Below are 25,157 nucleotides of genomic sequence, written 5' to 3'. Positions count from 1 at the left end.
TTTCCACCCCTGATTGATGGATCTGTTTGTTTTGTTAATTTATTCCTCGCTGGCCAGGGTTTACATTCGACGATTTTTTCGAAGAATATTTTTTGAAAAAGAGTAAAGCCTGGTACACAGATGGCGATAAATTTTCGCCGAAATAAAATTCCCATACAAGTTATCGATAATTTGTATGGGATACGTTTTAGCTCGGATAATTTTTTTCGATAATTTGTATGGGAGCTAAAATTTAGCTCTAACTGCGTACCGGGTTTTACCCGAAAAATTGTACAAAAATGCGTTTGAAAATTTTCACTTTTGTACTTTTTCACTTTTTGATCCCATGTAGTTAAAGCCTGGTACTCTGTTCGAGCTAAATTTTAGCCGAGAGATAAAATTCCCATACAAGGAAAAACTTTACCAATATAATGAGGTATTCATGCAACGGTGTACACTCTGGGTCAAATCTATACAAAATTTTGACACATTTACCATTTAAATGCGTTTACCAGGTTTACACCGTTGCATGAATACCCCTATTAATTGTAAAGCCTTAACTACATTACTGGCCACTTTTTGCAAAAAAAAAAAAAAAAACAGAGTATATAAATTTTAGACAAAAAATTAGCTTTCTGCATCATTATTTTTAGTTTTGCACCCGGAAAAGCTATAAAAAATACATTTGAAAATATTCTCTTTCGTACTTTTTCAAATTCTCTCCTAGTATTCATAAATTTTCTATTCTAAAACTGACATGGTAACTTTTTTACCAGATCATAACCTCTTTATTAAATTATTTACACATTGAAATCTTTTTGCTATTGAATTAAAAGAATATGATTATTGATTATGAATGCAAAATGTTCCTTTCAAGTTTCAACGCCTGATGGTGTTGTCAAAGCCCTTTTAAAGAAATAAGTTTAAGCTTACAGATAAAATATATATACATATATTTTTATATAAAATGTCATTTATATGTACTAAATATACATTTTTTTTATTTATAATAAAATTTAAAACTAATCAAATGGTCAAGAGGAAGTAGTGGAAAACGCTTTAGCTATTCACAAAAACAAATTTTAAAATTATCAGCATTTTTTTTTTTTTTTTTCATTCGACCATTTTATGTTGGGTTTTTCGTCATTGTAGATGTATTTGCTTCTTTCTGGCGAAACTTGGTAGAATATTTATAAAAATCTGACATCTCAAAAGGCTTTGTTATTTCTTTGTAAGGCAAAAATGTAGCTTGCTGTACTACAGTCATATTCTTCGGTGATTCAATTCGAATATCTGGAGATGTAGCTGAGGCTACGGGTGAAATTTGTGGTATAGTATTAATAGATAGTGAATTTGGAGGAACAGGTTTCTTAGTCAGGGCTTGGCTTGAACTGCACAATCTAGATGATTGAGTGGCAACTGAAGTGGCATAGCGAATTGTTCCAAAATCATCATTCACCAATGATGAAGATGCTGGTGGTTGAATAGTTGGACTGAATTTAGGCTGCGACGTTGATGATGGAGGAGGGGGGGCTTTGGGTGATTTTTGTTGTTGAATTTGCTTCTGATGTTGTTGTTGGAATGGTCCGGTTGGAATTTCCAAATGATAATGATTGTGGTGATATAATTGAGATTGTTGCTGCTGTTGCTGTTGTTGTTGAAAATGGTGATAATGGTATGGATCATAATTCAAATATGACGTCGAATGACTTAAATGACTATTTTCATCATCTAATTTAGTCTTTGGTGTTCGATAGCTGCTGCTAGACATTGATTGCGACGATAATTTTGTACGTTCTCGATGGAAATTTTGTTTATTAAGCTGCTGAGGGTGTGAGTGATGTGTTAGAGTACGAGTTGGTGGCCTTGAGTTGACAACTGGCACTAAAAGCAATCCGTTTCCATTAACCCCACCAGCCACTACGGATGGTGATGGTGTTAGTTTTCCACTTGGTGTTGCAGAATTTGATGCAGCTGTGGCTGCAGATTGACGAGCAACATTATAATATGCATACTGTAGCGGATTTTGGCTAAGCGTTGGCGACATAGCTGGATAAAGTGCAATTGCATCGGTAACTAATGGAGTAGTTTGTAGTATATTCGAACGAATTATTGGTCCATCTAAAGATGATTCCATCCTTTTGAAATGAGAGATGAGAATTTGTTTATTATAAAATTGGGATAATTAATATTTTGTTCATTTAATTACCATTGTTTGTTTTTTGGTTTTTTACTTGTTTCACTATTCACCGAAGATATTGACAATTCATCACATGACTTTTCGAATGTGCTTGGATAGGAAGCTCCCACAACGACTGGATAAAAGTTTCCTAGTGATGGACTCTCAGGTGAATGTTGCTGCTTAATATAAAAAGACAAAACTCATATAAGAAAAAAAAATTATTTGAAAAATTCATTTGTTTTACTTACGCTCAAAGAAGAACCATGGGGTAAAACTTTTTTGGCCATAGGTTTCAAACTATGATATTGATTCACACTCTCATTATCTAATTCAATGTAACTGCAAGATAATAAAAGAATTAAAGAAAAATTTGGTCTCGGAACAAATAAAAAAAATAAAAACATTTGAAAAGCTACTTTTTATAGTTTCACGACCTTAGTATCAAATATTTGTTTCTGATAAAATGTTAATATTAAGCGGAGTTGTTAGCACATTTACATTTGGTTTGGGACTTATTTGCCAAGTGTTGTCAAGTTCTTATTGAGAAGACAAATTACTCACCTATTATCGCACCATGCAGATCGATCATTATTCGACATAACTCTCCAAAAATTCGTATGTTGATTTTGCTGCTCACATGTATTTGATGGTGACAAAGATAATGCATCGATACTTTCGTATTGTTCCAAATGCGGTTGACTTCCATTGTGATTTACCAAAGAATGATTACCATTATTTGTATTATGTGTTTGGCCATCATTCATAGTCATAATTTTATGCATTGGCGATGGTGAAGATAAACATTGTTTTATGTTTTGACTGGCTTTGATGAATCCATTGCCATCGGTGTACATTTGGCTCGTTGGAGACAAGTAGTACTTATCACATTGTGTTACTTTAAAAAGTACAAATAAGAAGATGTTACATATTAAACGAAAACAAAAAAAAAAACTTACTGCCAAGATTATTTGACAAATTCTCATTGCTACTGCTGCTGTTGTGGTGAGGTGGACGGACAATGCTGTGTTTTAAACCGTTGCCTAAACTTCCATTTGCACCATTTCCTCCGCCACTGTTATTATATTCAAACGATGGGGATTTTGTTAAACTCAAAGCTGACACGGATGTACTGTCATGAAATGAATTCGTTTTCTGTGGTGGGCCTTGGCGTTTTTTGATACTAATGACATTCGGATTGCCTGATGATACTTTTTCATTTTCCTGAGCAAGATCATACTCTGATTTAGAAAGTGTGAATCGATTCTGTAAATATTTAAATAAGAATAAGGAACATGTTTCTGTTTTTTTTGAAAATTTTTTAAGGGTCTAAGCACTAACTCTAGGGTTTACAAAAAAGAATTTTTGTTTTGTTGAATTTAGAAGCCGTATCTTCAAATAGTACCTGCTAGGGTATAGCTTAATAAACATATTACAGTCGACTCTCTATAAGTCGAACTTTCACGGGATTTGAAAATTGTTTCGAGTTAGAGGGATTAATTTAATATATTTTTTCTTCAAAATTGGTTATTGAAATTGGTGAAAAAGTTCGACTTGAGTACTATTCACTTTTTGTAGTTTAATTGTATGCATTACTTCTACTTCTTTAATATAAATTCAAACCATAAAACTACTCAATGCAAGATATATTTTCAAAAATTTCTAAATATTAAACATATTACGGCCAAATCTGTTTTATTTGAACATTTTTATAAAATCATGAAAGTAGTTTCGGGATAAGAGACAATTTGTGTGACCATCATTATACTCAAGATATAGCCCGAAGACCAATTATGCCTCGAAAAACAACTGATTGATTTTCGAAATGTTTGGGTTAAAGTATCATGGCACTTGGTGTCCAAAAATTTTTGATTTTTTTGTAAACTTGTGTTATTTTAATAAGCACTTTTACGTTTTTTTTTTTAAATCGGTAATTTGTAGCTCACTGACAAAAATTGACATTAGGTTTCTGGGTCGCTCCGAATTCGTTATCAAGCGTTTTTTGTAGCTCCTTTTTCAACCAGAGTTATTTCCTCTTTGTTCGATGTTCGCTTAGAACGCACCCTCAATAACTCTGTATATTTTGTCAGAGCGCGGAATTCAGAGTTATCAAAATCAAATCAGCTGTTGTCATTTAAGAAAAAAAAAATTGTTTGGAGTTTGTCGTTTGATTTTTCACAAAATTCATGAAATAAGAAACTAGATAAAGAAGAAAATGTTGAAACAGAAATCAGCTGATGAAACTAAAGCTCAGAGGTATTCGATGTAAAATAAAACCTGAGGAACCCTGATTTTTGTGACAGTTGATTAACATGACTCAGAGAGTGCCCTGGAGCGGGAAAACAACAAACAGACCTATTTTCACAGACCATATCCCATATGAAATTAGGTTAAGCGAAAATGCTAATAATGCCAAACAAACTCTTAAAAATTGTCAACCAGATTAATAAATTATAGCAAAATAAGAAAAAAACACAAAAATATGTTTTGTATTTGCGTATCTACTTGGTTGCACGAGCTGTTGAATATACTCTGTTTTTATACTAATCTTTTATTTTTTAAATAAAGAATTTTATAATAATAACTAGCTGACCCGGCGGACTTCGTTACGCCTCTTCGGCTATTTACTTCCAATTTTGGATTGTGTCAATCTTTTCCAAAAAAAAAATCAGGTCACAACATCAAATATAGTATAAAGAGGTCGAACTACGGCATACGTTAGTTAACGTATTGACGCCTTATGTCTCTATCATTTTCTTCTGATTAAATAGAGAGAGAGCAATAGTCAAAACGTTAACAAACGTTTGCCGTAGTTCGACTCCAAGTCTTTATAATTAAAAGAATGTGTTCTTTTGAGTTCTATTGATCCCATTATCAAGATTGATGTTTGTAGGCTTAAAGTTTCTATATTTAGAATATGAAATATTACGAATTTAGGCTATTCATATGATTTGGAAAGCTAACTTTTTTGAATCCCTTGAAAAAATCATTCAAAACAAATTTGGAGTGGACCACGCTAACCATTTATGGTATGGAAATAGATTTTGACCGATTCTTAGACCTACCCGATGTACCCACAAAATTCCATAAAAATCGTTCCAAAAATATATATAAAAAAAATGTTTGGTTGGACCACCCTCAATATTTAGTGGAATAAAAATAAAAATTTCATAAAAATCATTTCAATAAAATATAGAAATTTTTTTGATTGGACCACCCTAACGATTTAATGGGGATCGGGTCAAAATTCTGGCTTCAAAATTCTGCTTTTCAAAATTCTGCTTTTTTAACGAAAATTCTGTTTTTCAAAATTCTGCTTTTTAAAATTCTGCTTTTCAAAATTCTGCCAGCATTATAATTGAACAAAAAAATTCTGCCAATTCTGTTTTTTTTTATAGCATATGCGCTGACTAAAGAAAAATACACCTCATTAATGTAATTCAACATTGGTACTTTCCTAAATTTTTTTGTTTAAGTGTCGCAAATATTTTTTAAAATGCATAGACTGACTTTCTTTCAAATAAAATCTATGTTTAACTTATTGGAACCGATGTTGTTTGATACAAAATATTCCTTTTCTTATTCAAATTTTTGAATATTCATCTTTATTTGATAAATTAAAAAAATTTTAATTATTTTCGGAAATGTATTAAAAACCTTTTCTTAATATTTTCAAATTTATTTATTTATAAAACAAAAATTAGTTTGCTTTCAAAGAATGACAAATTATGAAGGTAAGTAATCAAATAAGCAGAAAATTTTTCAAGAAGATGATTTTACAAATTTTTGCAAAAAAATAAAAAAGGGTTTGGAATTTTTAATTTTTTGCAGAATTTTGAAAAACAGAATTTTGAAAAGCAGAATTTTGAAAAACAGAATTTTGAAAAACAGAATTTTGAAAAGCAGAATTTTGAAAGCAGAATTTTGACAAAAGAATTTTGCCCCCGGCAGAATTTTGACCCCAACCCGATTTAATGATATGAAAATTCATGTGGGTCGAATGGCTGATTCTCAGACTTCCCGACATACACAAAAAATTTCGAAAAAATCGTTCCAAGAAGATATAATAAAAAAACTTGGCTGGACCACCCTAACAATTTAGAGGTATGAAAAATAGATGTTGGCCGATTCTCAGACCTACCCGATATGTGTACAAAATTTCATAAAAATCAGTCTAGCCGTTTCGAAGGAGTTTGATAACAAACACTGCGACATGAGATTTTTATATATTAGATAACAATAATAATAATACTCAGGTACCCGGATATTTTGGTACCGGGTTTCATTGGACCCGGTTTTAAACGACCTTGGGAGTAAATGGGTTAAGAAGTTTTCTAATAATATCATCTAGTAAACAAAAATTCTTTAAAACTCTCGCTAGTGCCCCTCCATTTCTCCCCTCCCCCCCCCCCCCTCCCCACCCTTTTAGAGAAAACTATACTTACACCTTTGCCATTGAAATGAACATTACTTTTCGGAAGCTTTAAACTCGAACTAGTTTTACGTCGTAGAATCGAATTACTTGTATTCGTCGTTTGTGTTGATCCAGATCCAGAACCAGAACTAGAAACAATACCAACACCGCCACCGCCAGTCAATGAAATCGATGGTCCACCTAGTTTGCTACCAATTTCAAATAAATTGAAATTCTCATAGTTACCATTAAGAATTTGAGCTTCCTGTGGAAAGAAGAATAAGTTTTTAAATAAACTTTGTCAAATTAAATGTGTTTTATTACTTGTTTATGAATCTGCTGAAGTAGCCAATTCTTTTCGTTGAGTAACTTTTCTAATTCTAATTTACGTTGTTCGAGTGTTTGTAATTTACTTGAATTTGAATTCGATTCGTTGTTATTGTTATTTGTACTTAATTTATTATTATTATTATTATTTATAGCAGTCGTTGAATTGTTATTATTGACAACATTATTGTGTCGTATTGTCGTCGTCGTTGTTGTCGATGATGATTTACCCAGGGTATTCATGGATGATGATGTCGATGGTATTGTATTGCATGTTGATGGATTATTTGATTGTTGTTGTTGTACTGTTGTTGTTGTTGTTATTTCTTGTGGGAAATTGTTATTGTTGTGATTGTTTGTATTTATACCACTGCCAGTAGTCATTTGAATTAATTTGCTTTTTTGATGATGTGATTGATGAATAATTGGCGTTGTTGATCGATTATTGTGGTGTTCTTTGTTGTTGTTGTTATTGTTATTTGAAAGTGTCAGAGAACAAAGAGTTTTTGTTAAAATTGGGCTCTGCGAACGCATCTCTCTGAGAAAATATAACACTTTGAATTAAGTGAATTTATGCTCAGTAAAAATGATCTCTGATAGACCAAATAAAAAAAAAAGGCTACAACATACCGTCAACAAAAAATAAATGTCCAACGAAGCACCATTAAAATTATAGCTCCACGAATGACAATACAAAGAAAATAAGCAAATTAAATTTTGGTTCTTTGGTGCATTTCAACGAATTGTTTTTTTAATTTTTCAATTAATTTGCATTTTGTTTAATAACAACAAAAGAGAAAAATTGCTTATTTGTTTAAAGTTATGATTAATTTCAATTATTCATTCAGTTTAAAGAATAAAAAAAAAAACCTGATTGAATATGAAGTGCACCAGGCGCACAGACACAGTCACACACAAATTTATTACACGATCGTTGTTTTTTTTTTTTTTTCTTTCTAGTAACGTTTTTCGATCGAAAAAAGTTTTATGATTTGTTGATAGTTTTCTTAAAAAAATATATGTGATCGTCAACAAAGTTAATGAAGGATGTTTTGTTTGAATTTTTATATGAAAAATATATTTTATTTGTTTTAATAAATTAGAGAATTTCAATTTTCAATTTTTTTCCTAGCCATGGGCTGGTTTTTTGATGATTTGTGTTGATTTTTTTTTTATATTCTTTTGTCGTTTTCTTTTAGTTTTGTCTTTCGTTACATTTTTATTTTCCTTGTTGCTTCATTTTGTTTTTTTCTAGTGATCTTCAGTTTTAATTTGTGTAGGTTGGTAAAACTGGATATTGTCATCAGTAAAATCAGTGCTGGCGAAAGTAGTATGATAGGAGTGTTTTTTTTACTCTCTTTCTAAGGGGGTGGTTATACGATCATTAAAAGAAGTTGTATGAAATTGATTTTTATTCTGATGGTCGGTTATAGCGATCAAGAAAACTTCGCTTCTTTTGATTGAAATGTATACGAAAAAGTTGTTTGTTTGCAGTGGAACGATTTATCTCTACTAACAATTTCGCTTCTATAATGCTTTACAGAAGCAACAATTGCATCTGTATAGCTTTATAAAACTAAAATTGTTTGTCGGGATGCTATTTTATTTGAAATCTCAATCAACTGGCATGAAAAATGAAATTGCATCAGGAAAAAAAAATAGCTACGTTTTATTTATCCATATTGGGAAGATCGAAAATTTGTCCTTGCCTTCTCTTTCTTTTTAAAGTTTTAATTTTGATTTTTTAACACGGCAAAAACCAAAAAAAAACACATTTATTAAAAAATTCATTATAAAAATGTATTTTAAATTTCGTAATTTGTGTTTCAGTTCGAGCTAAATATTAGCAGAGATAAAATTTACATACAAGTTATCGATAATTTGTATGGGATAGTTTTTAGCTCAGCTACATTTTTTCGATAATTTGTATGGGAGCTAAAATTTATCTCGATCTTCGTACCAGGCTTTACAGAGCTAAAAGCTCCCATACAAATGATCGATAATTTGTTATGGGATAGATTTTAGTTCGGCTAAATTTTTTCGATAATTTGTATGGAAGCTAAAATATAAAAAATTACAAATCTATTTTTTAAGATTTTCTAGAAAAAATCAAGGCACTTGCCATAAAAAAAATAAATTTTCAAACATTTCCTCCAAATTCATCGAGTGAGATATCGAATGAAAAGTCTCTTTAAGCTATATTCATATCTGAAAACCAAAAAATGCAAGGAGGAATTGTTTCTGAATTATTTTCAATAGAAATATTTTTTTTTTTATATTCCTCAGCAGATATTTAGATCAAATGCTGGAAATAAGTTTTGGTCGACAGATATGAGTTCACAGTGGACAGGTCTATACATTCAGGTCAAAAAATTACAAATCTATTTTTTTAAGATTTTCGAGAAAAAATCAAGGCCACAAAAAAATAAATTTTCAAACATTTCCTCCAAATCCATAAATTGAAATATCGAATAAAAGGTCTCTTTAAGCTCTATTCATATCTGAAAACCAAAAAATTCCAGGATGTATGGTACCTGAATTATTTTCGAACTCCGTACTAGCATTTACGTGTAAAATTGATCCAAATCCAGAGCCACATGAATAATAAAACACGGCTACAAATTCAATTTAAGCAAAATATAGTTCTTTTGTAAATTTTATTTTCAGTAAAAAAATCTTTGAGTCAATTATAATCATATCAATATAGCATTATCGTGTTTTTTAAATAATCGATTTCAAAGTTAAAATTTCGAGAAAAATACTTTAAAACAAAACAAATTGAATGCTTCTTTCAATATGAAATTGATTGATGAAGTACCACATCGCAAAATGGAAAAAAATACCCTATACGCGTTTCATGATAAGCGTTTATAAATAAGGGTATTCATGTAACGATGTAAACTCTTGGCAATATGGTAAAATGGTAAATATGGTAAACAAACAGGTCTACCCTATATGAAATTTTGACACATTTACCACTTTACCAGGTTTACCATCGTTTCAAAAAACTTCTTTCGACTTCTTGCGACATTTTAGCTTATTTCACATCATACGTTTTCCACATTTACTACATTCAGATAGTAAACTTTATTACACAAAGTTGTGCGAGAAAGTTTACCATATTTTAGTAAAGTTTTTAAATACAGATTTTGAAAGCCCATTTACCATATTTACCAATTTAACACATTTACACTAAGGGTATTCATTAAACAGTGTAAACTCTGGGAAAACCTGGTAAAATGGTAAATTTGGTAAACGAACTGTCAAACTAATACAAAATTTTGACATATTTACCACGTTTACCTAGAGTTTACACCATTTCATGAATATCCCTACTGTTTGATGAATTTGCCTAATGTCAACAGCTTTTAACTAACTTTAACTCCCTTTCCGGGTCCTGTACGTAAAGTCGCCAGGCAGGCGCCAATGTCAACAGCTTTTTTATTAAAAAGTACAACGACTTAATTCGATTGTATCAAGAGGAGCTTACTTAAAGTAGATCCTTAGTTTGGTCGAAAATCAATAAAAAAAACAATATTATTCTTTCTCCATGATAACTTTTATTAAGTTTTAAACAGATGCAAACAGAAAACCATAATTCAAAACATACATTTGTTTTTTGCAATATTGAAATTGACGAATCGTTGATGATCATTTCGTTTTTGTTTTAGGTATTTTTGTTTTATTCTTTTGAATTGATTTAAATTGTATGTATTTGTTGTCTTTTTTTTTTCCTTCGTTTGTTTTATTTACATAAATTCATTTGGTTAACAATTTTATCTTCATTAAAATAAATATATATTTCTATTTATCTTCTGCATTAACATTGTGTTAAATAATTTAGTTTCTTTTCTGTTTGTTATACAGTACATTTACAATAATAATTGGCTATAACAGCAATATATTTTTTTTTTTTGACCAACATTTATATATATATATATATATATATATTTATATATATATATATATATGTGTATACATATAGATATATATATAGACCTTCAGAATGTGTTTATATATACTTTTTTTTTTTGTATATATTTTCTGTTCTAAATTTCTTTCTAAATTTTCTTTGTTTTTTTTTTTAAGTTTTAATTTTGTTGATTTACATTTAGCTCACATATCACAGTGTGAAATATATATATGTTGTATATATATTAAATATATAATTTTTAAAAATTTTTAATTTTAACATCTGCATAGGAAAAAAGTGTTTTATTTTTTTAGATTCAACAGAGTTTTAAACTTTTTATATGAAAAAATATCTCTTAGTTTTTTTTTTTGTTTTTTTTTTAGATTAAGTTTATTTTTAATTTTTGTCTAAAAAATATTTATTTTGTTTTTAATTTAATAATTAACAGGTTTTTTGTTTTAAATATTTGTTCAGTAAATATTTTTGTATGTTTAATTTGTGGCTCTTTCTATAAACTAAGGATAGTTACTTTGTTTGTTTTTTCTTTTTTTTAAATGTCTCTTTTATGTTAAATTAATTCTTTTTTGTCAGTTTAAGAATATATATATATATGCATTTATATTTGTTATTTAATTTTATTTTAAAACATTTACATTTCTTAAAAGATAAAATTTTAGTTGGTTTTCATTTTGATTAGTTACATTTAATACATTTATCTTCAATTTAACCCGCAAAAGCTAACAACACTAAATATATATGTATATTTGGAGTTAAATACTATGATGTATACATAATATAATTTTTTTTTAATGGAATGATTTGATTTTATATTTTTGTCTAAAGAAATAGATAAATAGTTTTTTTTTTTAAATTTAAGGTGAGAAATGGTTCTTGTTTTTGTTTTTTTTTTTTTATTAATTTGTATTATTATTTTTTTTTTTTTTTGTTATTGTTGTTATCTTGTGAGATTTTATATTTTTTCTAATTCATACTATTTATAACACGTTTTTCATTTTAGTTTGTATTTTGTGTGGCTTTTCAAAGATATGGATTCGAATTTACAAACAAAGATTAACAGTGTTTTAAGGTTTATCTTTATTACTTTGTGTGTATGGACATGGACAATGGACATACACTATACAATCATGGCCAAATAACTAGGTATTTGACATCTCTTAAAAACGCTATAGTTTAAAAAGTAGTTTAGAAAAGAAACCGGAAGCATCAAAAAATGTTTTTAGAAAAAAATATCTTTTAAAGTGCCAACATCGGATTTCAACTAGGTACGAGTAGGTTTTGTGATAATTTTTTTTACACGAGTCATAAATCAAGTGTTTCTTATAGGAGCAAATATCTCGGTTTTTGTTGGTCTTAGACCTAGACCGCATTGCATTTCCAATTTTATATCTAGTTTGTTTACTTAGTTTAATATAAATTTTTTATACAAGTGAAATAAAACAATATTTCAAATAAAAATAAACTCAAAATTTACAGTATAATAAATCTATATTTAACTCTTAGCTGAATAACTTAATAATACATATTGAATTAATTAATAAGACCATTGCAATCTGTTCTTCTCTTCTTTACAACATTTTCATTCCTTTGTTAATGTAGCATTTCTAACAGCAATCGTTTAGAATATTGTTGTTCAGAAATTCAAATTTAATAAAATCTATAAATTTTGTAATAAAAAAGATAAAACATGTTTTTCGACTCGAAAACATTCAAAAAACGTATTTTAGCATGAAAAACTTTGCCAAATCATTATATTTGGCAGCACTGGTAGTGATGCACAGTCATAAAATCACTACAGCAAAAGTTCTTAAGACCCGAAGATGGCAACACTTAACGATATTTTTCTCCTACATCTTATTTTTTTAAAGCAACATTTTTCAGAGGATACCTAATACTTTTGGCCATGACTGTATATGAATATTATTTGAACAAAAAAAAAAAACAAACAATAACCTTAATACACTGGTGTAGAAGAGTGTAAGTAATGTTATAATTCAAATGCATGTTCTTCTTTTCTCTTTAAACAATCTAGATTCAGGGCAGCTATTTTACATACTTTAATATTATGTCATTATTTCATATTCATGTGTCTCGAAAAAACTAGTTGAACGGCTGTGTATCTACTTTTTTTTTCATCATCTGAACATTAGTTCTTAATTTTTAGACGCTCCGATTGGCCAGAACAAAATGTCAGTTAAATTTCACTTAACTTTTTATGACATCTGACCAATCATAGCTCTTTAAAAATTCAGAACTTAATTTCAAGTTGCCTGCGTTAAACGCGGGTTCCTTGTATATTTACATCCTTATTTTACCGCACAGTCACAACTTGTGACAGTCATAAAATTCTTAAAGTTGTGATCTCCTATGGGGCAGATCACAACTCGGCTAAAACTCCCTTCAAGCAAGAAAACGGAGTTCAGAAAAGACACTCCGACCGAGAAAAACACTTGCAACTTTTTGTGTATGAACACAAAGTCGAAGGAGAAATTGTGGTGAAAAAACCAATACATATAAAATCGGCTCCGCGGTGATTATAATTTCCATACTAACTTGAGCCGCCTTCGGACCAAGTCGGACACAGCTCCACCTGAGGCGGAGCGGATTCGGACCGAGGTCGGACTTGTTTGCTTGAAGGGCTTATCTGGATCTGCATACCAGGCTTTAACGAAGAATAAATTCTTTTTGTGACTCCCACAAGTTGTGATTGTGGGGCAAATCGGAGTATTTGTATTAATAGTCTAGTCAAATCTCAAGTGGTCATTTAGGTTTGCGTTTAATATGAGTTTAATAAGGACACCATCAGAACACTTCCACATAGTTCTTCTCTCCTCCTCATTTTTGGCGACCGCACTTCTTGAATTCTATGCAACAACTTTTGGCATGAAACCTTTTTTTTGAAGTTTTGAGTAGGTACCCACCTATTTAAAAAGATTTAGGCACGTATTGGAAAATTGAAATTCAAGATTTAGAAATAATTTTTCTATTTAATCTTAAAATCATGCTTTCTCTTGCTTGCTATATGAAAATATATAGCTGCTTTATCGTTCTCCACCTACGGCTACGATCCCGAAAGCATGCTTTTGAAAATGAAACTGCAACAAGAGATTTTTAAACCTGTATAACTCCAAGCACAAGTAGGAAAGAGAGAATTGTGAAATATTGCTTCTATAAAGCCTTATAGAATCAAGGGTAGCATCTGTAAAGCTTTATAGAAGCAAAATTAGTCGGGATGTGGCAATTGTTTATACAAAGTTTAGAAGCATACAATTTTTTCACTGATCTTTACGATACTTGAAAGCATAGTTAACATAATAATAAACAATTATACTGCTCAGGTTGTCTAGAAACCAAAATGGATTTTAGTGTCATTATTGTACATTATGTTAAACTGTCAATGTCAGGCCCATAAACACACTTAAAACAATCGCATAAACTATCCTGACAATCTGTGCGAACTTGATCAACAATTATTACCGAAATACGCTTATTACACACCGTCATCGTCATACTGTTCGCATGTCTCGAGCCACATTTTTTTTTATTATTTTTAATAAATTATTCCTTCAATGGTATGAATTTTATTTATCTTAAGGAAAACTTTAATTATCCTTTTTTTTTCATACGAAAATAGGTAGATTTTGTTTTGTTGTTTTTCTGTTTTAACTTTTCTCAACGAAAAATTATTGTTTGTTTTTTTTTTATAGTTTTTAAAACAAAAATAAAAATTAATAAAGGAACCTGTAGGAGTTTATGTATTACATTTGTTTTAATAAATTTTCTTAATCTGTAAAATATATTGATTTATTTTATTTTAAATATATATATATATCTGTTTTATTTAATTTTAAAAAAGCATGATGGATGAAAACAGTAACTTGGCAGTGATATCTGAGTGCGTAAATGGTGAAGGTTTTATTAGTTAGGTTTTTTTTCTATAATTGTATTTCTTTTGACATTTTAACTATATAATTGATATAATCTTCAACTTTATATTTTGTGTAAGGAAATAATTAAAAAATAAATAAATAAAAACTTCTTCATTCAGTTATTTACTGAATCGCAACAAAAAAGTGTGCTTACAAAAAAACGATCATACATAAATTTTAAAATTATTCATTCATTCTATAATTTTGTATTATTTTTGTAAAAAAAACCGCATAGAGGGCAGAGGGCAGCTTACTTACATAATATCAGAAAATGCGTTCCATTTGTTACACATCAGCTCACTCCAATTCGGTGTTTCTTTTGTCATTATATTTAATTTACTTGATTCTTTCAAAGATAAATCATTTTTTTTTAAGTGTTTTCTTCAAATAATTTTCTCTCCCTGATTGTCCTTGTTAACTTTTCCTTAAAATTTGCATTTCATTTGTATCATTCGTTTGTTCCTTTCAGTTACTTTTGATTAAAATATTTCTTACATGTTGGTTTTTTTTTTTAAACTTAAAAATGCAATTTAAAAAAAAAAAATTGTGCAGTTAAAAAAAGTTTATTGTAATGTTGTATAATAAAATAGTATGATACAACCTTTTCTATACATAATATTTTGAGACAAATGAAGATTCCATAGACGGTCTGTTTTGTATACCTAGTAAAATAACAAAAAAAAAAAAAAAAAAAAAAAAAATACTCTAAGTTTTGTTAAGTTTTCTGTGATTAAAAATATGTACCTATCATTGAATATAATGTCAATTACTGGCATTTTGAGTATTAAATTAGGCAGCTATCAAAAATTTAAATTGCTTTAATTCTTTCGAATTGTGTCATGTTATTGCTTTTGTTTATGTATAGAACATACATTAAAGGTGAAATAGAATCGAAGTTTTCAACTGACAGGCCGATAAAATTCACACACGTTCTTATGAGAACCGACCCATGCATGACGGACACGACGGATACGTTTTATGGTTCTCATAACAAAGTTTGTATTTTATCGAGCCGTCAGTTAAATCCGTCGACGTAACGGATGCGACGTATTCTATGGGTTTGTGATTTACAAGATTTACTGTCAATTTTGAGAAAGTTCAATTATGTTCAAAACGTCAGTTTTGACTTTTCTAAATAAATTTATGACAAAAATTAATTTTGGTAGCGCAGATTGAAATCTGTTAAAAATGCTGTTAAGTCCCGAAAATTCTCCGGGCTAAGCAATTTAGCCCAAGGTGCTAGCGTGTAGTCTCTTTTAACATATAAATTGCTCAGCCTCGACTGCTTTTTGTTTGTCCAGTTCAGCCCGGGCGTGATACAAAAAAAACACAGAAAAATCTCTAATATAAACAGATTTCGTTCATGATTTTGTTTAGGTATAATTTAGTTTTGTCAGTCAGTCGTGAACAGGAGCACGATAACTTAGGCGATAAGAATTGATAACGGTTTTTTGTAACTTTTTACTATTTGAGGGGGGTAATCTAACTTCCTCCGTTTAGGCTGGAGGGGCAATTTTCTAAAAAATGACGAAATATATTAAGAAACAACGGAAACACGTACTTTAGATGATTCTAAATCAAAAATTGTACACTTAATTTACATGTTTTAAATCATGTTATTTCAATCAACTGTTTTTGAAATAAACGATTTCAAAGTCAAAATTTGGGAATCATTAATAACTGTAAGTGTTGCCGTTGTTTTTAATAATTTTTTTTTATCTGTCAATTTACAAAAAACCGTTATCAATTCTTGTCGCCTAAATTATCGTACTCTGCTCTAGTCATGTTATTTTGCCACCAGGTAACTATCGTAATCGATTTGGATTTTTTCTCAACAAAATTAAATATCTTAAATAAACAAATTAGGTATATGTTACAAAATAGTATTAAAAAATAACTTACCTATTATAAAGTTGCTTTTAAACATAATTGTATTGCAATATCTGAAGAAAAAAATAATTAAACAAAAATAGTCTCTTAAGTTTCACCATGGCAGATCAATTGTCGATACTGCCACTAGCCCTTGGTCTCAAACAGATGATGTTGCATGACGTTCACTATCAATTGTCAAACTGGATGCACGTAAGCTTAACGATGCCAAAGACAAATTACTTCGATATAATGTACTGGGAGATGATGTTAGCAGGAGTGCAGTACTATCAACTGCCGGCATAGCCAACAATGCATTATTTTTGGCATTAATACAGGTGACACCGCCATTATTATTAAATGCATCATTGCCGCCACCGTCGCATGTAGTAACATTTGTTGTGGTTGCAGCAGGAACGGCTGGTACTGAAGTTAATGTGTTGCTATTGTTGACAGGTACACTAGCACCACCGACAACTGATGTATTTGACTCAGCATAAAGATGGAGTCTAGAACTAAGGACCTTATTGCATGCTGGACATGCTCTTGATACACCTTTTTCTCGTCGACGAAATATTTCATGGGCACATCTGTTGATAAATAAAATGGAGAAAATTTCTTTTATTAGTTTGCTGTCAAAAATCCTTCAAATAAAAATTGTTACTGGTATAAATTGATAATTATGAAACATGACCAATATAAATCTTAAGACCCAACTATCCCTGCTAACAATTTTGCTTCTATAATGCTTTACAGAAGCAACAATTGCATCTGTAAAGCTTTATAGAACCAAAATTGTTTGCCGGGATTGCAATTGTTGCTTCTGTAAAGCATTAAAGAAGCAAAATTGTTAGTAGGGATAGTACCTAAGTAGCTCATATCAGTTAATTAAAAAAAAAATTAAAAAGCTAAAACATAATCATGCTCTACGAAAGATTTCTTCGATTAACGTTAAGAAATCCTCAAAGCGCTCTTCTGTCACTGTGACTTTGAACAGCTAATTGAAATATAAAACTTCCTGTAAGTATGTCTGTGAAAAAGTGTTTCAGCTTAATCGAACTCGTTTGTCACTTTTCCCAAAATATGATGAATAAGGAGTGATAGATAGGGAAAAAAAGAATTTAAGCTTTATAGCTTCAATGCAAATTTTCTCAAGAAAAATTAAGATATTTAAGAGGCATTAATCTTTCTTGTTTCTATCAATTTTGCTTTTGTAAAATCTTTCATGTTCTTTTAATCTTCTGTAAAGCTTAACAGAAGAGAAATTTATAAGTTGGGATTGTACTTAGAGACATTGACAGCAGGTATCACTTCTTTAAAGCTTTACAGAAGCAAAATTATTTGTTGGGGTTGCACTATCTATCAGCTTCATCAAAGTAACGCTTGACTTACAGGTTCTTTTTTAACTTCTTTAAGGCTTTACAGAAGCAAAATTATTTGTTGGGGTTGCACTATATATGGTTTTCATGGTCGCGTCGTGTAAAATGGCTTTGACGGATTCAGAAGCTTCCCTATTGTTTACCAGTATTATTATGGTATTCAATGTAAAACAAAATATTGAATTACCTAGCGTGTAAGATGTGCGCGCAAGGTAATGCCTCCAATGCATCAGCGTCGATTCCAAATACTTCACCGCAAGCTCCACAATTAAGTCCCAAAGCTGCTTCAGTTTGAGTAGCTAAACGGGAGTGTGTGTTAAATTGTTCCTCATCTCCTAAAGCTCGATATATTAAGGCTAGGCGAGTTCGAATTTTTCTTACTAAAAGCTTTATAAAAAGAACAATAAAGTAGGTATCAGCAATAATAACATTTTACTTTTTTCATTTCGATAGTCGCAGGTTGATAACAACAGTGTCACTTAACACGTTTAGATGAACAGTGGCACTAAACAACAGTGGCACTCGCATCTTTTGCGACGATTGTCATTCTGGAAACCTGGTCTAGTCTCTAATGTCGCCGGTATCTCAAAACAAAGTTTTTTTTGTTTAGTGTCACAGTTGCTCTCAACGTGTATACAAATTCAAACCTTAGCTCCAATGGAACTTGCTACTTCTAGCAGACGTGTGTTAAATTCTAAAGGACGGCAGTTGCATATTTTTTGCTGCAGTCTCAAAGCTTCTAAACATCTAGCAGCACCGTCCATTGCTTCCATTTGTGCCATGCGATCACCTAGGGCTGCAGCAGTGCCCATAGCTTGTTCATATTGGCGAAATGCCCTCTAAAAAAAAATTAAACCATTGAACTGTCAAGAGTTATTTTTACCCAAATAATATCAACAAACATCAATATCCATTTTTTTTCTGTAAATATCACCCATAACACGTATACTGCGAGTATATGTTGCCTGATCTCCGGATATAAGAGCAAGTCGTGTAGCTTCCTAAAATATAATTTTTTATATACCAAATTTGTTCAATAAAAATAACTAAATTTTCACTTACCGTACAATAGTCATGGGCATCTCCTAAATCTCCTTGTTTGCGAAGAGCAGCTGCCATTCGAAGAAGTGCTGCCCGATGATGTGATGAATTTAAATCTCCCAACTGTAAAGATCGCGATAGATCATACGCCTTAGAAGCATACGTGGCACTTTTGTCATTATCTTGCAAACGACCAAATAACTCGGATAAAGCAACATAAACTTGTAATTCCAATGATGGATCACCGATTGATGTAGCAATTTTATGCGCTCCTTGAAGACCTTCCAAAGCTCTCGAAAAACCACCCATTTCTAAATACACTTTAGCAACTGTCAGATGAACCAATCCACCTGTCTGACATTGTGTACCACATTCATTGTAGAGCGAATGACGTGCATAGCTTAAGGCACGCTCAAGACCACCCAAACGTTCATGAGCCCGAGCTAAATTTAAATAGGTTTCTGCACGCATTGTTGGTGAGTCTAACTCTTCGGATATGCCAAGTTGTCGATGACCAAATTCTATAGCTTCTCTATATTTTCCCCAATCCATGTGAGCTTGATAGAGATAGCCTAAAAGTGTAAATCTGTCTTCGCGACGATTTGTCGATTTTAGAGCACTTCGCCATGTTCGAACTGCTGCATTTTGATTGTGTTGCTCGTACAAACGTAGACCTCTTTCCATCTATAAAATTGATTTTATCAACAAAAAAAAAATACTTCATTTTGAAAAATTAGCAAAGAAGGCTCAAACTACACATAAGGCAAAATATAATCAGTCTTATTTTGAGTTTCACGTGGAAATCTTTCACCCGAAATCTTAAAAGTTATTGTGTGGCAATTTGAAAGACAGAATTGAAAACAGAATTTTCGTGAAAAAAACAGAATTTCGAAAACCAGAATCTTGAAGTCAGAATTTTGATCCGTTCCCAAAAACGATCGGTTTTCTGAACTTGAACAACTTTTCGCCCGAAACTATCGCAATAGGGGAAAAGTGAAATTCAATTTTTCACGTGAAACTTAAGATAGAGTCGATTATAATAAATATATAAATTTAATGCAACATAAATATTGAAAAAAAAAAAAAATATTGAAGACGTTAAAAAAATACCTTTAACGCCAAGTGGAGTAAAAACATACGAAATTTAAAACAACTAACAATGTATTTTGTTTTTAACTTTATTTACCTTTCTCCTCGCCAAATACTGCTTTAGAGATCTTTGACATGCCAAAAAACAATTTATTACAGAATTCCTAGACCGGGAAAATCCGTGGCGAGCCCATAATGATGTACCATCCGGGCTTGACCCGTATCCAGCCAATCGTGAATAACTTTCATCCAACTGACAAATATCTATCAAAAAAATTTATTAACAAACTTTTTCAAAAATTTTTGGCAAAAATATAAATTACCAGTTGAATTTTCAAGTAAATATCTTGATCCATCTGGAGATGCTAAGAGGTGTGTTGCAGATAGATTATGACTATGCGGTATGCTAAATGTTTGAGCATTTTTAGTTGATAGTTTTATATACATTTTATTTTTTTGAAAACTATTTACCTAAGAAGATCTCTTGAAGCGATAGTCTCCCATGACATGACTCCCTGAAAGATAATCTTATTCGATTCGCTCTTTGCTTATTGCAATAAACAGAAGGATAATGAGTCTAACGTCAAACAGTGACTTTCCAATTCTGAAAAAAAAAAATGAATTTATGTAGGTATATAGGTACATAAGTATTCACGCAACCATAGTTATAAATATGACCAGCTCAACTAACAATTTTGCTTCTGTAAAGCTTTATACCTGCTTCTTTTGCTTTTAAAGCTTTATAGAAGCAAAATTGTTAGTTGGGAGAGAATGTCTTTTTTTTAAATATTTATTTTACATAAGATTCTACCAAGCTATATAAGATTAAGTGCTCTATAATATTTGATGAAAATTGAGTTAAAATGGGCGGTTACCACGCTCCCTGGCTAAAATTCTCAAATTTAAATTTTTTTTTCTTTGTATATCGTAGAATCGAACAGAATTAGAAGCTTTTGTAAATGCGATTCTTTAGTTTACCTGGCAAAACCGATTTATACGAAATGTTAACAATTTCAAGCCGTTATTCAAAATTTTACAGGTCTCTAGCCACCAAAGCGGGAAAAATGTTCTATTTAGCACTCGGGTAAAATGGCATACCGTGCCATTTTATACTAACTTTTACATTTTCATTTTCTTTAATGTGAAAATGGTTGCTTAATATAAACGATCTACAGAGAAACAGTCCTGGACTAAAAACGCATTATCAAAATTCTTTGATTCCGTCCAAAATCTGCAACAAAGCATCCTAAACATTCGAAGTTTTAAAAAGTACACAAATTAGACGAGCAACCAACATCAATGACTCGTAGAAAGATCTGGGATGATTAAGCACCACTTTTTCCAAAAAAATGGAAAAGGAGCCCTTTGCTTTTAATGTCACTAACTTATGTTTGGACAGAGTGACATTTTTGACAAGTTAAACCGTTCCAAACTAGTTCAATTGATGTGTGGGCTCAGATATTTCATATATGCATCAGTTAGAAAAATTTGGAAATGTTGAACGTGTTGATCAACCTAGTGTGGATCCAGCTTAAGAAAACATTTTTTTTTTTCATAAATTTATTTTTGAAGCCTGGTACGCAGTTCGCGCTAAATTTAAGCTCCCATACAAATTATCGAAAAAAAATTATCCGAGCTAAAACGTATCCCATAAAATTATCGATAACTTATATGGGAATTTTATCTCGGCTAAAATTTAGCGCGATCTGCGTACCAGGCTTGAATTATAAAGTGATCCGTTGTTCAGGTGTTGATAGTCAAAGTCAAGAGTATGGTTTTTGGCTTGATAACTGATACTGCAGCCTAAAAAATTGTAGGAGTTTGAAACAAAAAGTAACTTAAAGCTTAATAAATCACATTTTTTTTAAATAAAAAATAACTTTATCAGAGAAAAATAAAAAACAAACAAAAATTCGAAAATTTTGGCTTTTGGATAGTTCCAAATGTTTAATGTATATCCTAAAATTAGAAGAATGTAGCTTTCACACGCTTTTTGTAAACCTATGTGCTAAAATATTGCATGTAAAAATACTCCTCCTATCTCATCTTTCACAGGATCAACCTTCGAGCACAAGAATGATTTTATCAATTAAATTTTTAACCCAATACCTACTGCGGTTTCAAGGGGATTAGTAGTAATTTTCCTTTAAAGGTCAAATGAAATTGTTTGTGGTCAGGCGGAGGGGAAGAGAGTGTTAATATAAAATTGAATTTGGATATGGGCAGGACCATTATTTTGGCGGGGAAATTCTAAAAAATATCAGCTGGTGACTTTCTCACTTTTCTTTTTTTTTTTCAAAGTTTAAGTTCAGGGACATTCCATCACGTAAATCCATGAATAGAATTAACCTCCTAAAGTCAAGTGGATAATTTTAAGTATTCACTTCGTATAAGTAACAATGGGCTCATTTTAAATCTTAATCATTACAGTAATTGCCATGTCCTTGAAAACTGAACAGAAGATGCACCACTTTGACCCAGAACAGCTATAGCAACACACATAGCTACAAATATATTATACCTACTAACGTGAAAATAGTAAAAATTAAAATTGCAGGAAGGAATTGCACACCACAGGAGCAAAAGGGGCTGGTTTGTTGTTGTAGGTACAAAGTATGAAAAAAAACCTGCTAGTGCGCTGCACAAAATATTTAAATTTCTGACAATTTTACATGTAACTTATCTTATACCGTGCACTTGACGTCAATGATAGGTGCAGTAACATATAAACAGATTCACAATGGACAACTTTTCTGGTAGTTTTTTTTAATTATTATTATTATTTGATTCAATGCACAATCACATCACCATTGTGAGAATAAATACAGGGAGGTGCGGTTTGTGTTTGTTTGTGTATCTCCCATATTAATAATTATTCCTTTCATTCATTCAAAATATGCCTAAGGAGCATCACTTCACATTCACACATTCTATGAATGTACCTAACGTTCGAAAAATACGTATGGGATGTACCCAAAACCTTGGAGGCTGAACATCAAACATAATATAGGTTTTTACTTCACATTATCAGCACCACATCCTCAAGAGTCTATCTGCCATACAAAAAATAGGTTGAATAATTGAACAAATATTTTTGGTGTAGATATACACACATCAAGGCTGATAAAATACATAAGGGGCATATATCTGGGATACAGGGTTTTGCTTTTTTTAAAAAATGTTTTTCAATTTTCAAAACTTACTTATCTGTCAAAAATTGAGGATAGGTATTCTTCTTGTGAAAATGTCACAATATACTCTCGACTGTGTCAACACAAAAAAAAAAAACAAAATTCTTTTAAGAACTTTTAAGAATATCAAAATATTTCCACAACACAAATTAAGGCTTCACATTAATTAAGATAAATTAAGATTTCCAAAACTTTAAATATTCAAAAAGAAAATTTCAAAAACATTTTTTTTTTGTTTGATTTCCAACAATAACAACAACAAGAGATATTTTAGTTCAAAAATTAACTAACTAGCACAACCAATTTTTCAAAAAAATTGTTTTTATATTTAAATTTACAAAAATTTTAAAAATAATTTTTAGATATGCAAGTTGAATTGTATTTTATGTTCTCGTCCCTCGATTTCGATTTGTTTGTTATCAATAATCCAGTAAAATTTTGCAATATAGTTTATGAAACAATGATTTCTCTCTTTTTTTTTTCTTATATTCTTTATTTCTTGTTATAGTTTTAACAAGAGACGAGAACTATGTTAAGGCTATGAATGCGAACTGAAGACGATTTTAAGAGCTTCGGAAACAAAAATGCATAACAGATACATACGTATTAGGAGAAGAAGAAAAAATTAAGGACCAATAACAAATACATCTTCACCAAAAAAAATGCCACCCATCGGATGGAAAAGACATCATTTTTACCTTTTTTTTTATTTGAACTTTTCACACGCGGAAAATGGGCACATAAAAAAAAAAAAAGACTCCCCACAACAAACCTAACCTAACTTGGAGGATTTTATTATTCGAGACGAATTTTCTGTTTTTCTGAGGAGAAAACTATAAAATTGCTTCTTCTTCTTTAACGGATATGCTTTTCACAACTAGACAGAGAGATGGAAGGAAGGAAGCAAATTACTCTCAATGCCAAAGTTAAAACAGCAAGGATGAGAACTGAGAAGGATAATTCAGCTTTTTTTCCTATGTGAGAGAAAATGAAAATCATGCGCGGAAAATTTTTACTGGAAAATTATTGTTTTTTTTTTTTTTTTTTTTTTTTTGCTCTATGAGATTTCTCTCAGATATACGTGATGAAAAATAAAAGGAGTAGATAGTCATCGTCATCAGAATACCATACAGCATCCTCATATTCATCATCCAGGGAGTATAGTTCAGTCAATGAGGAAGCGAATGCAAAGGATTTGAAAAAAGTTGTGACGTCAGCAGAGTTTGGATGCGTATAAAACTCCGCCATTTTGTAAAATGTAACTTGCATCATCTACAATTTTCTATAGAAACTTTCTGGTTGGAAATATTATCTTTCTTTCTTTTACATTTTAGAGTTAGACTACCGGAAAGTATGTTTTTCATTTTCAGTCATTTCCCATTTAACTATTACAACAATATTATTATAAACTGTGGATTTAGTTTGGATTAAAGTGAATTTTAAATCCAATGATTCAAATCCGAATTTCTAAAATCCAAATTTCATAAATAAATTTCATAAGCAGGATTGTATTTAAAAAATTGTATTTAAGTTAGGATTTAAAAAGTACATATAACGAACTTGGATTTATTTTTTGGATTTAAATTTGCTTACATCCAGATGTATTTAGAAAATTTGCCCGTTACCAGTTATTAAAAACATGGAAAAACAGAATTAGAGGTTCAGTAAGTCTGAAATTATGTATGCCATAAGAAAATAATGTATAGGTGCTTTTTTTTGCGACATGTCGTTCCCGAGTAACGGATTTTTTAAAATGGTCATTCTACAAGCCCAAAGAATTCGAAAACTAAGATTTGTACTTAAAAAGAAAAAAAAATCATCTAAACTTG

General features: G+C 30.6%; 2 protein-coding genes across 3 annotated transcripts; both read right to left on the bottom strand.

Annotated features, from left to right (window-relative positions):
• Positions 1-908: 908 nt before the first annotated feature.
• LOC129920648 (homeobox protein 5) lies at positions 909-8,088 on the bottom strand. 2 transcript variants are annotated; one of them, XM_056002088.1, is made up of 8 exons: positions 7,530-8,088; positions 6,897-7,453; positions 6,604-6,837; positions 3,118-3,424; positions 2,723-3,056; positions 2,410-2,500; positions 2,189-2,337; positions 909-2,117 (listed from the first exon to the last, which is right to left on the bottom strand). In XM_056002088.1, the coding sequence occupies exons 2-8, from the start codon at positions 7,431-7,433 to the stop codon at positions 1,106-1,108; spliced, it is 2,664 nt and encodes an 887-aa protein (XP_055858063.1). In that variant the 5' UTR covers positions 7,434-7,453; positions 7,530-8,088; the 3' UTR covers positions 909-1,105. The 2 variants fall into 2 exon arrangements, with proteins under 2 accessions (XP_055858063.1, XP_055858062.1); XM_056002087.1 differs by having other exon boundaries at positions 6,897-7,437; positions 7,530-8,087.
• Positions 8,089-16,536: 8,448 nt separating this feature from the next.
• LOC129920730 (43 kDa receptor-associated protein of the synapse) lies at positions 16,537-23,442 on the bottom strand. The gene is made up of 9 exons (XM_056002291.1): positions 23,341-23,442; positions 20,609-20,741; positions 20,461-20,543; positions 20,235-20,401; positions 19,070-19,732; positions 18,910-19,008; positions 18,655-18,846; positions 18,195-18,394; positions 16,537-17,218 (listed from the first exon to the last, which is right to left on the bottom strand). The coding sequence occupies exons 2-9, from the start codon at positions 20,644-20,646 to the stop codon at positions 16,789-16,791; spliced, it is 1,872 nt and encodes a 623-aa protein (XP_055858266.1). The 5' UTR covers positions 20,647-20,741; positions 23,341-23,442; the 3' UTR covers positions 16,537-16,788.
• Positions 23,443-25,157: the final 1,715 nt, after the last annotated feature.

The sequence above is a fragment of the Episyrphus balteatus genome, chromosome X (genome assembly GCF_945859705.1).
Source record: "Episyrphus balteatus chromosome X, idEpiBalt1.1, whole genome shotgun sequence".
NCBI classification, from domain to species: domain Eukaryota; kingdom Metazoa; phylum Arthropoda; class Insecta; order Diptera; family Syrphidae; genus Episyrphus; species Episyrphus balteatus.
Note: the sequence above shows the minus strand (reverse complement) of the source record. Positions and strands in the feature narration are given on the sequence as shown.